We start from the raw sequence: 12,452 nt of genomic DNA, 5'->3' as shown, positions 1-12,452 counted from the left end.
GGATCCAGACTCTAGACGTGGTAATCTGAAACCACAAGCTGCTAAGAAGATCAGCTGGATTGCGAAGCTTTTCACCTTTCACGCAGAAGGTGCACCAACGGTAACGTTCTCGGGCCAAATGACGTTCGAGTCGCAGAAGGACTCGGCTGCACTGACGCAGGTAATGGTCGATGAGCTGCAGAAGAAGCAAAGGCAGGGGCTCGTCAAGAATCTACATATTGACCGGGAATATGGGGTGTTTACCGGTAGCATTCCATCAAAGTATGCATATGGACGAGCACTCAAGTTCAAGGCCACAATTTCGGATGAGATGAACAGATCAACCGTGACAGTTGAGAAGATCAAGGGATCTGATAAAATGTTCAAGAGTCTTCTGGACCGGGTGCGGGTCATCTGTTAGAGAGTCTGTGAGGATTATTATTTTTAATATGTCCACTCAGTGTCTCTACCCAGTAGTCCTATTCAAGATGTCAACTCGCCCGAGCCGTTGCCCTTTTCTGCTTTGTCTATGCCTGGACTTTTGACATGTGTCACTCGTATTGAACCGTTGATTTGAAACAGTTATCTAATCATGCATATAAAAACTTGGTTGGCCCTATCCGAAGCTGCCAACCCTATTTAAGAGTTTTGGCAAACGCACACGCCCACGCAAACATAGATCGGCTGCCTAGTCTCAACAGAGATGAAATTTTCATAATTCAAAGCTCTAAGTGGAAAAGGGCAAAACCGGGCATGGCGACAAATTTGAGACTTTGAAAACTTTTCAATGTCCTTTGAATATTAGATCATAAAATCGATCTTTATTAAAATTCTACAGCCGTAGCATGGTTTCGGTACTGCAGTGGAAACACCATGAGCAGCCAAGACAAACGCTCCGTTATCTTCACCAGCCACAAATGTCTGGCCAAGTTCTAAAAATTATTACCATAAGATACTCAAGACATTTGAAGCTTCTATTGGCAGGACTTTGCATGCGGGTGGCTGAAATGGTAGCCAGAATTTATTTCCTGGGGTGCCGTGTGTAAAGAGAGTATCTCTCGTATGTACTCATCAAAGTCCGCGTCTGCGATAAGCCAAATAAAAATGAAGGGAAGCAGGAGATCGCCGCCTCATCACGCAGATAGGGTCTTTCTTACCTTCGAAATCAGAAAAGTACCAACTCTGACAACTATGGCAACTACGAATGATATGAAAGATTTCAGCTACATGGACAATGTTGTCTAATCTTTTCAGAGATTGTTGTTGTTTGGCACCAATCCAAATAGATGCCGAGGTCCCTCTATCAGACCTGATCAGGAGTCATCCGGCCCAAGAGCGGCCTTCTCCTCGCCGTATCGCGACCGGAACTGGAACCAGCTTGCCCAGTTTGGTATCCATCGCGGTCATTTGGGAACAGTGCACGCTGAGTAGTGAGTCACCCAAAAGCATAAAAAATTGGTAATCCAACCTCACGTTTAGGATATGTAGAAACCTGTGCTTAAATCAGTTTTGACACACGCATATAACCGGTTTCTCATGATACGTCAGGTGAGACGGTACAGAACACTGAGCTTGGACTCATGCGCGCAATCATACTACAGAAGGATGGAGTCGCAACGAAATACGAAAAGCGAGACGTTAGCTAGAGGAGTTCGAGACGAGGTGTCGCCAAACCCCAGAATGGACTGGATGTTCGATAAGAACCAGCGAAACGATTCATATCATCACAGAGTGGTATCCCCGAAAGTTGAGGCCTATAGACATGAAATATTGGGGCAAGCGTATACGAAAAGGTTGGACCAGCTAACTGATGAGATGATACTGAGTTGTATATATAGCGATGCCAGCTACGACCTAAGTGTGAACGGATCGAAAGTAAACACGCTATTGGTTCAACTTCTCGGTGAATCGGCGCTGGGCGTTTTTTACGAGAAGCCAAATTTGAGCGAAATGGTTGAAGGTCTCTATAAGCAAAGACACATCAAGACCTCCTCCAGCATGAAGAGTCTCCGGCAACTTGTCGGATTCATCAGTCTTACGCATGGATTCGGCGAGTCCGAAAAATTCTTTTTGGATCAAATTCTGACTAGGTCTCTTATCGGCTCGTCCAGGAACAATATGTAACTAATGAATAATGATAAACGCAACAACTCATTCCACCTTAATGCACTCGATGAAATCTTTTATCCCGGTGGTTTATCCGCCGGCGCTCATTTCCGCATTGCACCGCCACTTATGCAAACCCTACTTCGACACTTGGACCCGGTCGCTTGGCATTTGGCCGGATCTGGGAATTCGTGGCAGTGATAGGCGGCCTTTTTTTGCTGCACGATTTTCTTTTTGCATTTTATCTATCCACTGTGAATGGGTGAAAAATAGGCTTGTGTGTGGTCCATGTTCTGGGTGCAATTATTTTCCAAATGAAATTCACATAAATACATGACTGTCTTCCATTCAGTGATAGAAGAGGTTGTTCTGGTTTTCTCCAATCAACACTTGGAACTTACCTGCCGTCAAAAGTTTTGAAGCAATGAGTGACGATATCGAAAAGAAGGCTTCCTCCTCTATGGAGAACGGTTTCATTACCGAAGAAAAGACTTCGGAGGTGGTTACCTCCAAGTTCGCCTGGTACGACAACATCATGTCCATGTTCAAGGCTGAGACTAGAGGTATCGAGAGAGTGCCGGAGGACGAGAGAACAGACGAATCTATCTGGTCTGCTGCCTCGATGTGGCTTTCTGCGAATATGGTTATTGCTACCTTTTCCCTGGGAGCTCTTTCCTACCCTGCTTTTGGTCTTGACTTTGGCACGGCTGTCCTGGTTATCTTCTTCTTCAACCTGTTGGGAGTTTTGCCTGTTGCTTTTTTTTCGTGTTTCGGTGCCAAGTTCGGTCTCAGACAGATGATTCTGTCAAGATTCCTTGTTGGTGACTTCGCCATGAGAATTTTTGCTTTTATCAACTGTGTGGCTTGTGTTGGTTGGGGTGCCGTCAATATTATGGCCTCTGCTCAATTGCTCCATATCGTTAACGATAACTGCTTGCCTCCATGGGCTGGTTGTTTGATTTTAGTTGTGCTCACCATCATGGTAACCTTCTTCGGTTACACCGCTATCCACCTCTACGAGAAGTGGTCGTGGGTTCCTAATGTGGTTTGTTTCATTGCCATTATCGCAAGAATGAAGATCTCTGGTAACTTTGAGGCTGGTCACTGGGGCACTGGAAAGGACTTCGCTGGTGGTGTTCTGTCATTTGGTGGTACTGTTTTTGGTTTCGCTGCTGGCTGGACCACCTACGCTGCTGACTACACTGTTTACATGAAGGTCGACTCCAATCCTTACAAAACCTTCTTTGCTGTGATGGCTGGTCTCTGTATCCCATTGTTTTTCACGATGGTTTTGGGAGCTGCTTGTGTCACCGGTATCAAGACTGATGAGGCCTGGGCTGCCATGTACGATGAGTATTCTATTGGTGGTTTGGTCTACTCCATCTTGGTCACCGACTCCTTGCACGGATTTGGTCAGTTCTTGTGTGTCTTGTTGGGTCTTTCTACTGTCTCCAACAATATCCCAAATATGTACTCCATCGCCATGTGCGCCCAGGCCTTCTGGGGACCTCTCAGAAAGGTTCCAAGAGTCGTTTGGACTTTGCTCGGAAACTGTTTGACTTTGGCCATCTGTATCCCAGCCTATTACAGTTTTGCTGATGTCATGGACAACTTCATGAATTTGATCGGTTATTATCTGGCCATCTACGATGCCATGTCTTTGTCTGAGCACTTCATCTACAGAAAGGGTTTTGGTGGTTATAACATTGAGGATTACCTCGACAGATCAAAGACACCTATCGGTATCGCAGGTACAATTGGATTCTGCTTTGGTGCTGCCGGTGTCGTCTTGGGTATGGACCAAGTCTGGTATGTTGGTGCTATCTCCAAGCAAATTGGTGCCGCTGGTGGTGATATCGGATTCGAGTTGGCCGCTTCCTTCTCGTTCATTGCCTACAACATTGTCAGACCTTTTGAACTGAAATACTGTGGTCGTTAATAAACCAATAGAGCATATATGTGGTGAAAAACTCTATTTTATCAAGGTCATTGCATCCGATTTTTCTTTACTCCGGATTTTTTATTAGTTTTGTGTTTCTTGTGGCTTGTTATTGAGTACAGGTCACGTTTAATTCTTGGTTAATTATCACGAATTTGTTTCATTGCAATGAAGCCTCTAATCATTATTTGTTTCGCGAATAATGGATCTGTAGGTTTTGTAGATGCTCATGCGGGTATGCATAGTAAAATGTATGGCATGTGTGGGGTGTCTATCGCTAACCTGCTTCACAGTATTTCATTCTGTGCAGAATGAATCTGTAAGCATCACAAATGCTTCTGCGCTACTCTATACATAGGCTCATCAGTGGCTTGTCATGGAAATTACCAGAGCAAGAAATCAAAGATACAGAGAAGCACAGAACACAATGTCTCTCTTGATTTTCTCCTGTGCCTCTTCCATCTTGAAATGAAGCTGCGAGTCACCAATGATGAGAGCGGCATTTCTCACATCTCTGCAGATCTCGTCTAGGCGGGAAATGACGCGGACGATTGTTCCCTCACTCTCCTGGACTTCTTGGTTCTCAAGTTCCATAATCTCCTTGAAAGATAATCCTTTGGCCCATTGATATACCACGTTGACCAAACCGAATCTGTTTGATTCCAGAAACGACTCTTCGTCCGGTGTAAGATTCACTTGGAATTGTGAATAAACGCCCAGAACCTTTTTCATGATCTCCACAATCTTCTCCTGTCCTCTTGTCAATCTGGGAGTCAGAGCGTTGGGCACAGAAAGTTCTTCTTCAGCCTTGCCCTTGGGCTTTCTCTTTCCCTCGTACACAAACACAGAAAGTAAGGCCACCAGCTCTTCAGGGTCTAGATCACCAAGGAAGTTGGCCAGCACCAGTTCCGTCACCACCAACTCCCAGCCCTGGTTCACCTCGCACGCAACTCTGCCCTTTAAAGTGATTGTAAGTCTCGATGAGTATAGCTCGTCTCCTGCATCCTCTTCTGGGGACTCAAACGTGGTATCCAGATTGATGTAATCCAGGTATTTGAGCACCCTCAATCTCTGTTCATAGTCTGGGAGTAAATCCAGGTTGTCGTCAGAGATTAAATTCTGAATAGATTGCAGTTCTTGCTCCAGTCTGTACTTTTCCTCGTACTTCTCTAGGTGTTCGATCACTTGAGAGCATTTATCTCTGGCCACCAAAATGCTTTCCAACGCACTCAAAAGCTTGGCCTTTGACTCCTGCGTCTTCTGAAGACTGTCAGACATTTCTGGGGTCAACATGTTGAAGCCAAGTGCTCTCCACGATTTTTGCTTCTCAAATACTGGACCAAGTTCTTTCTTAATCAAATCAAGCTCTTTGGGGTCATGCAACTCAACGATCTTATCTACTCTCGTCTTGACTTCAACATTTGAAACAAAGTCCACCTGATCCATCTCAACCCTGGTGAAAAACAGGCGATTATACCCTCCAAATATGTTGGTCAAATCTTTGAAAAGTTCCGGAACAAATCTGTTCTCCAAGTTTCTCAAGGCAGAAATAGGTGAGCCTATATCCTCTGTGTCATCAGTCTCGGACTGGATGTCATCTTCCTCTTCGTCCTCTTCATCCTCTTCGTCATCCTGTTCGCCATCAACAGCCAAATCCATGAAGGGCAGCTGAAGGACATCCTTCAACTTCTTCTTCTTAGGATACTTCTGACCGTTTCCGCCTGTTATTGCCAGCACAGTCAGAGTCTTGGTGTTTATATCTGATCTCACAATGATCGCCGGCTCCGACGATCCCGTCTTCTCTCTCACAAAGATCAAGCGCCCACGTTTCATCTTCCGCATATGATATGCTGAGTCCATTGAGTTTCTAATGAGGGACCTGTAGTTCTTGAGATACTCGTCTCGAAGCTTGAAAACTTCTGTAAACGATCCTGCATCGCATAGATCGCAGTGAACCTCGGGAAACTTTTCAAGCTGAACTTCCAGTTTCGTCGCTGTCTTTTGATGCTCAGGAAGTAAACTTTGAGTAGCATCTTCACTAAAACTTCGCTTGATCATCTCTTCCACCTTCAATGCTTCAATACGCACCAAATTCAGAATCATGTTGTAGGTCAGTCTGAATTGGGATACCAACTTCGTTGGAGTTCCCAATGCCACATCTCTGAAACTGTTTTGTTCAATTGGAAGATTATAGGCCATCACTATCACCGTCCCTATTTTATCCAATCCACGGCGACCTGCACGGCCTGACATCTGAGTGAACTCACCAGGCAATAAGTCTCTAAACCCAGTGCCGTCATGCTTCCTCAGTTCACTGAAAACCACGGTACGAGTTGGAAGGTTCAGTCCCATTGCAAAGGTCTCTGTCACGAAAAGAACCTTGAGCAGCCCTCTGGCAAACAAAATCTCGATAAATTCCTTCACTATTGGCAAAAGACCACCATGGTGTAATCCGATTCCTCTGCTCAGCATCTCCTTTACCTTCAAGATCTGCGGAAGTTCTCTATCTTCTTTCTTGAGTCTGCTGATCGATTTTGTAATGAAAACGTGAATTTCAGACTTTTCTTTTGCAGTACAGAAGTCTTGGGAGCGCAGAGTGTCGGCATATTCTTCGCACCTCTTTTTTGAGAACACAAAGATCACAGCCGGCAACAAATCTTTGGTCTTTAAGTGCTGGACCAATTGCGTCCACGAATTCTTGTTAGGATTGTCTCTTTGCATAAACTGAGTCCGTCCTCCGCGACCACTGCCTCCTCTGTTTCCGCCTCTTCCTCCCCTTGCTCCCCTTGCTCCTCCTCTTGCAACTGCTCCTCCTCTTCCTCCGCGAGTACCACCTCTAGCCCCTCTGGAACTGTCGTTACCACCTTTAGAAGACCCCTCTGGGGTCTTTGTGAGCGCCTGCTCGTGCTGGGCATAACCATCTTTCAAAAAATTCCTATTTGCATCTATCAACTTGAACATCTTTTGCTTAGCAAATGCGTAGATTTCAAGGGGAACGGGACGTTTAGGAGTGGAAATAACATAGATGTCCTTCTGCTTTGTCCTTCCAACCCAGCTTGCAAATTCCAGAGTATTTGGGACCGTAGCACTGAGTAAGATCACCTTTACGTGATCAGGTAACATGATAATCACCTCCTCCCAAACGACACCACGATCAACATCGTTCACGTAATGGACTTCATCAAAGATCACAAACTCAACATCTCTGATCAAATCGGCTCCACGATACAACATACTTCTCAGGATTTCCGTGGTCATGATCAAACATCCTGCATCCGGATTGATCTGAACATCACCGGTCAGAACTCCAATTTCAATATCAGTGAAGGTCTCCTTGAAATCTCTGAATTTTTGGTTACTCAAAGCCTTTATGGGAGAGGTGTATATCGCCTTAGTCATATTCCTGGTGGCCATGGCAATTGCGTATTCGGCCACCACAGTCTTACCAGCAGATGTGTGTGCTGCCACGAACACCGAGTCTCCCTGCTCCAGATGGTAAATTGCTTCTTGCTGGAAAGTATCTAGTTCGAAAGGCCATGTTCTTGCCATATTGGGCACAAGTTCTTCGAAGTTTTCGATCTTGTGAGAAAGCTCAACAACATGAGCCCATTCTCTCTTTGCTGTCGCAGGTCCCAGGACGTTGTGTGACTTCGATACCAATATCGAGTTTGCCGGTATTATTTCGTCAATGATATCCTTTTCCCCGGAGGCTTTCGTCTCTTTCAACGAGACCAATGTGTTATCATCAAAGGACTCATCAGAGAGAGAATCCGGAGTGGAGTTATCATCGCCTTCCAGGTCCGTCTGTAGCATAGGCAAATCTTCGATCTCCTCAGTATCAAAAGTCTCCAACCCTTTACTGAATCCTGGTGGAACATCAAACAAACCGTCTTTGTCGCGGTGAAGTTTTCCGAAGAGCTCCTGGTTTGACTGGGAACTTGCTTCGGTAAGTCCACCAGGCTGGAACGGCAGAAAGTTGGAATGGCCAGTTGCGGCATTCTGGTTAGAGCCAAACTTTCTCCTCATTGAGAGAGAATTCATGGCTGTGGCTGCTCCCTCATTAGACTCAAACGATCTGCGATCAAAAACTTCCTCGTACTTGTAGATTTCACCACCAATGCCTCTTCGTCTTGATCTAATCACAGTACGAGATACCGGTGCCGGCGAAACCAGCAGTGACGAGTAAATGCGCGAGTAGTCGGTTGGTCCCAGATGAGGAACAGATTGCAAGTTATTTAGCAAATCCCACGGTAAATCGTTGGAGGGAGTAAGGAACTCTTTCCTAAGAAGCTGGTCAACCTCGTCAGTTGTCGGTTCAGGCTCAACATAGCGTGTACGGGTTTCCGGGTCTAAAGGGCCGTCGTTCACCGAAAGCTCGCTCAGCAGTTGCAGCACATCGTTAAGTTCGGACATCAAACAAAAGATTCCGTGAAAGTCTGCCTAATTCTACCGGCTCTGTGAAGTGTTTCTACCAGCATGTTGTGCCTAACTGTCACCTAGTAAAAATACTTTCATTGGTACACGACTTTCGGGCCCAAAGAATTTTGCTGTGCACTTCGATCGGTTAAATCTGGGGTAGGCCTTTGTTTCTCCCCTCGACGACAAGGCGCTCAGCTTTAAACAAAAGCTTTCTTGTTACACGCTCAGGAATTTTGATAGGTTTTTCAAGCAGAAGAGCCAGATTGATGCAATAGTCGATTCATTCAATTTTCAACAGCACCGAGTTTTCTGTTACTTCGCTACGTCAAGCGATACATTGGTATCCGAATATCCCCTCGCCTTCTTGAAAAAGTTGTCAAAATGCCGGTCTATCAACTAGGTCATGTCGACAATCTTCGTATTTGTGTTGTTATGGTTGGCCTCCCAGCTAGAGGCAAGTCATTAATTGCCCAAAAAAGTACGTTATACCCAAGGAAAACTTTCTTGAACACGTTTACTAACCGATCTCCTTACAGTCGTCAGATATCTTTCCTGGTTGTCAATATCAACAAAGTGCTTCAGTGTTGGTTCCTACAGACGGAAGGAATCTGCCCAACCGCCTGCTCAATTTTTTGATCCTTCCAACGAGGATGGGCTCCATATTCGGGGTCAGGCCTTCGAGGAGGCCATAACAGATATGCTTGCCTGGTTCAACAACAGTAATGGAACCGTTGGAATCCTCGATGCCAGCAATACCACCCGTGAACGCCGTGAGCGGGTGTTAAAGATCATGAGAGAGAACAAGATTGAGCCCATGTTCCTGGAAAGTTTCTGTGAGAACGACGAGATGGTGCGCAGTAACATACTGGATGTCAACGCCACGTCCCCAGACTACAAGGGTCTGCCATCAGACGTTGCTATCAACGACATGTACGAGAAGATCAAGTACTACGAAAGGTCTTACGAACCGATGGAGCTGTCCAACGACTCTGACTTGACGTTCATTAAACTCGTCAACGTCAACTCCGAAATTATCATCAACAGAATTGAATCTTATATGGAGAGCCGTATCGCATACTACGTCATGAACTTACATATCAGGCCGCGCTATATCTGGCTCTCGAGGCACGGTGAATCCCAGTACAATCTGGAGGGAAAGATTGGAGGAGATGCCGATCTCAGTGAAAGGGGTTTCAAATACGCACAGAAATTGCCTGATTTAGTCAAGCAGTATATCAAGGATCATGAGAAGCTGACTGTCTGGACATCAACTTTGAAGAGAACCAAGCAGACAGCACAGTATCTGACATACCCCAAAAAATCGTGGAAGGCGCTTGATGAATTAGATGCTGGGTCTTGCGATGGTCTCACTTACGAGGAGATTGCTGAGAGGTTCCCAGAAGATTTCAAGGCCCGTGATGATAACAAATTCGAGTACAGATACAGAGGCGGTGAGTCTTATAGAGATGTTATCATCAGACTGGAGCCCATCATCATGGAACTTGAAAATCAAGAGAACATACTCATCATTACTCACCAGGCTGTCTTGCGGTGTATCTATGCCTATTTCATGAACGTACCCCAGGAAGAGAGTCCCTGGATGTCAATTCCTCTACATACCCTCATCAGATTGGAGCCCAGGGCATATGAGACTCTAGTGACGCGTATCAAGGCAGATATACCTGCTGTGAGTACCTATAAAGAGAAGGGGACTTCCAAATTGGGTGAAAGTTCCAATCCCTCGAAGTCGATGGTTGGTGAGGTTATTGCCACTAGCAGTAGTGCCGACAAAAAATAAAGTAGCACTCTCTTGCTGATATTTTTACCAATTTTCGAGCGCATTACTTCTTTCTTCTGTCCTATAAAGTGCCAATGTAGTCCAGACAGCCATCCATACTTGCCCTTCCCTCTCTCTCTGCCAGATACGAGTCGATGGAGTCTCCGAGCCAGTCGTAGAGAAATATATACTCGTGCCGTTTTTTAATCATCACCTTCCAGAAAATCACAAAAACAGGAGTTGTCTTTGATTTTCTGTTAACAGTTACCGTTCGACAGCTGGAAAATGCTATTCCAGCAGCTAACATAGCAAGGATTAGATCGAAGAAACAAACCGATTCAAGCGAAAGATCCAGGTGTTTCTTCATCAGACTTGGACACAGAGTCAATGATATAGTCAATGTCAATATCATCAGCAAGGGAATGGCCACACCCAACAAAGTGGCAGCGGTTTGGGGTCTAACTAAGAATGCTGCTTTGGCCCTCTCGTCTATTTCCAGCATCTCTTCGATCTCGTCTGGAGTATATTTTGCCATGAAAGGATACTTCATCCATGGATTTTCCTTCGCATATCTTCTGTGGGCATTTCTTAATTGTGACTTCGACATTGTGAACCTTAGGGTTAAGTGCTTGGTGGTGGGATTCTCTCCAGCCATCATGGTCACGATCTCTCTTTTGGCTGGCCGAAACACGGATTTCCAGGTTCTGCCTCTTTCTTGTAAGAACCCGTGTTCTTCATCACGAAACTCGTTGAATCTATCAACTCCCATGTATTTTTTTGCAAGAATGGTCCCCAGACTGAAATTCAGATCAAAGCTGGCTGATTTCATCATGTCTGGTAATTCGTCTTCGGGTAACATTGACAATGCCATAGCAGGCTGGACCCTCTTTAGAGCTGGGTTTTGTATCTCAGAAGCATTATCAGTAATGCCAGACTGGTGGTTGAGTGAACCCTCTCGAACATTAGATACCCCATCCATCTCTCGAGCCAGTAGATCGGTCGCGCTAGGGTCTCCAAAAGTGCTCTGCGTTTGCTTTGGTGCTTTTGCTCTCCAAGTGTTTGTTTCCTGTATCTCAAAGTGGACTCTGAATCAATGTAGAACTCTAGATACGCATTCATATGTCACATAGGACTCTGTACTAAACAAGCGCCCAAACAAGCTTTGCGACTTGAGCTTCTGTAACGCCGCATCATATTTGGTATTGCACGATACAATATACAAGTCTATTCACTATTAACAGATTTGGCCCTCTCGAGCTCTCTCTTCTTCCTTTCTTCTAGCAATTCTTTTTGCAGACCTTTCACCGACTTCCATAGCGTTTTGATATCCTGTGACTCGGGATTGCCCGCTGCAAGCCACCTGATCTTGCAATCGGCATCGATCACGTAGATGTATCCGGTATACACGTTCTGCATTAACAGCTGATCACGTATATTTCTCTTCAGGTCTTTTCTACTTCCAATCAAATACTTGTTGTGTCTCACTTCGGGGACCATTTTTCTCAAGTTGCCGGTGGCTAGCTTGAGCGCAAACCCTTTGGCCGCATTCTCCGAAAGACTCAGCTCCACGATCTGCGCATCCGGGAACTCCTGCTTGAAGATTTTGTATCCCTTATCCGTAAGATATGACTCTGTGGTATCCTTGATCTTGAAATAGTCCTTGGTGACAGTCTCACCTTGAACATTGGCGTAACATCTAAGAACAGTCAGGTTTCCAGTCATCACGTCGAGTAACTGATATGGGGCATCTTCTTTCGACAAACTGGTATGGATAGGAACATTAGGAAAGTACAACGATTTTGCAGCCTTGAAGTATGAGACAGGAGAAACGAAGATCTTTCCTTTGGTTTTCCTAAATGTGTGGAGATCATACAGACCACCTTTGGCCATCTCTTCCTCTAAATACTTGATTCTCTCGGCCTTCTTTTCTTTGTCAAAGTATTCATTGAATGCCTTCATTAATCCAAAACCTTTCTCCTCGGCAACTTTGGCTACTTCCTCGGGGGTCATCTCGTTCAAAGGCATGGGCGGTTTATGCAGACCGACTGGACGAACCACCTGCTTAACTTCAAACGGAACAGACTGAGTGTTCTTCAGGGATTTGGCCAAAGAGCCAAATCCAAACAGGTTCCTCGGAACTGATGACGAAAAGAGCCTCAACTGAATCACCATTGTAGTCAGTCACCGTGCTATCTTTTTGGAGTCATGTCTGTGATTTAAAGCTGAGCTTGA

At 45.3% G+C, this 12,452-nt stretch overlaps 8 protein-coding genes across 8 annotated transcripts in view; 4 read left to right on the top strand and 4 right to left on the bottom strand.

Annotated features, from left to right (window-relative positions):
* The window catches only part of KUCA_T00000757001 (uncharacterized protein), a gene marked incomplete at both ends in the record, with an annotated part of 3,227 nt that extends 2,827 nt beyond the window's left edge, over positions 1 to 400 (top strand). Inside the window, one exon of the mRNA XM_022605326.1 lies at positions 39 to 400. Coding sequence (XP_022456806.1) covers positions 39 to 400 — 362 coding nt within the window. The remainder of the gene's footprint in view (positions 1 to 38) is intronic.
* A 1,115-nt stretch (positions 401 to 1,515) lies between these two features.
* On the top strand, positions 1,516 to 2,103 carry KUCA_T00000756001 (uncharacterized protein; the record flags this gene model as incomplete). The annotated part of the gene is made up of 1 exon (XM_022605325.1): positions 1,516 to 2,103. One exon carries the CDS (start codon positions 1,516 to 1,518, stop codon positions 2,101 to 2,103), a length of 588 nt encoding a protein of 195 aa, XP_022456805.1.
* A 406-nt stretch (positions 2,104 to 2,509) lies between these two features.
* Positions 2,510 to 4,024, top strand: KUCA_T00000755001 (uncharacterized protein; the record flags this gene model as incomplete). The annotated part of the gene is made up of 1 exon (XM_022605324.1): positions 2,510 to 4,024. The coding sequence occupies one exon, from the start codon at positions 2,510 to 2,512 to the stop codon at positions 4,022 to 4,024; it is 1,515 nt and encodes a 504-aa protein (XP_022456804.1).
* Positions 4,025 to 4,423: 399 nt separating this feature from the next.
* On the bottom strand, positions 4,424 to 8,437 carry KUCA_T00000754001 (uncharacterized protein; the record flags this gene model as incomplete). The annotated part of the gene is made up of 1 exon (XM_022605323.1): positions 4,424 to 8,437. The coding sequence occupies one exon, from the start codon at positions 8,435 to 8,437 to the stop codon at positions 4,424 to 4,426; it is 4,014 nt and encodes a 1,337-aa protein (XP_022456803.1).
* Positions 8,438 to 8,824: 387 nt separating this feature from the next.
* Positions 8,825 to 10,241, top strand: KUCA_T00000753001 (uncharacterized protein; the record flags this gene model as incomplete). Its single annotated transcript, XM_022605322.1, has 2 exons — positions 8,825 to 8,921; positions 8,980 to 10,241. 2 exons carry the CDS (start codon positions 8,825 to 8,827, stop codon positions 10,239 to 10,241), a joined length of 1,359 nt encoding a protein of 452 aa, XP_022456802.1.
* Positions 10,242 to 10,302: 61 nt separating this feature from the next.
* On the bottom strand, positions 10,303 to 11,091 carry KUCA_T00000752001 (uncharacterized protein; the record flags this gene model as incomplete). The annotated part of the gene is made up of 1 exon (XM_022605321.1): positions 10,303 to 11,091. One exon carries the CDS (start codon positions 11,089 to 11,091, stop codon positions 10,303 to 10,305), a length of 789 nt encoding a protein of 262 aa, XP_022456801.1.
* Positions 11,092 to 11,108: 17 nt separating this feature from the next.
* Positions 11,109 to 11,339, bottom strand: KUCA_T00000751001 (uncharacterized protein; the record flags this gene model as incomplete). The annotated part of the gene is made up of 1 exon (XM_022605320.1): positions 11,109 to 11,339. The coding sequence occupies one exon, from the start codon at positions 11,337 to 11,339 to the stop codon at positions 11,109 to 11,111; it is 231 nt and encodes a 76-aa protein (XP_022456800.1).
* A 105-nt stretch (positions 11,340 to 11,444) lies between these two features.
* On the bottom strand, positions 11,445 to 12,392 carry KUCA_T00000750001 (uncharacterized protein; the record flags this gene model as incomplete). Its single annotated transcript, XM_022605319.1, has 1 exon — positions 11,445 to 12,392. One exon carries the CDS (start codon positions 12,390 to 12,392, stop codon positions 11,445 to 11,447), a length of 948 nt encoding a protein of 315 aa, XP_022456799.1.
* Between the last annotated feature and the right edge of the window lie 60 nt (positions 12,393 to 12,452).

The sequence above is a fragment of the Kuraishia capsulata genome, genomic scaffold, assembly GCF_000576695.1.
Source record: "Kuraishia capsulata CBS 1993 genomic scaffold, Kuraishia_capsulata_scaffold_1, whole genome shotgun sequence".
Lineage (NCBI taxonomy): Eukaryota > Fungi > Ascomycota > Pichiomycetes > Pichiales > Pichiaceae > Kuraishia > Kuraishia capsulata.
The sequence above is the reverse complement of the archived record's forward strand: the minus strand, read 5'-3'. Positions and strand labels throughout refer to the sequence as shown.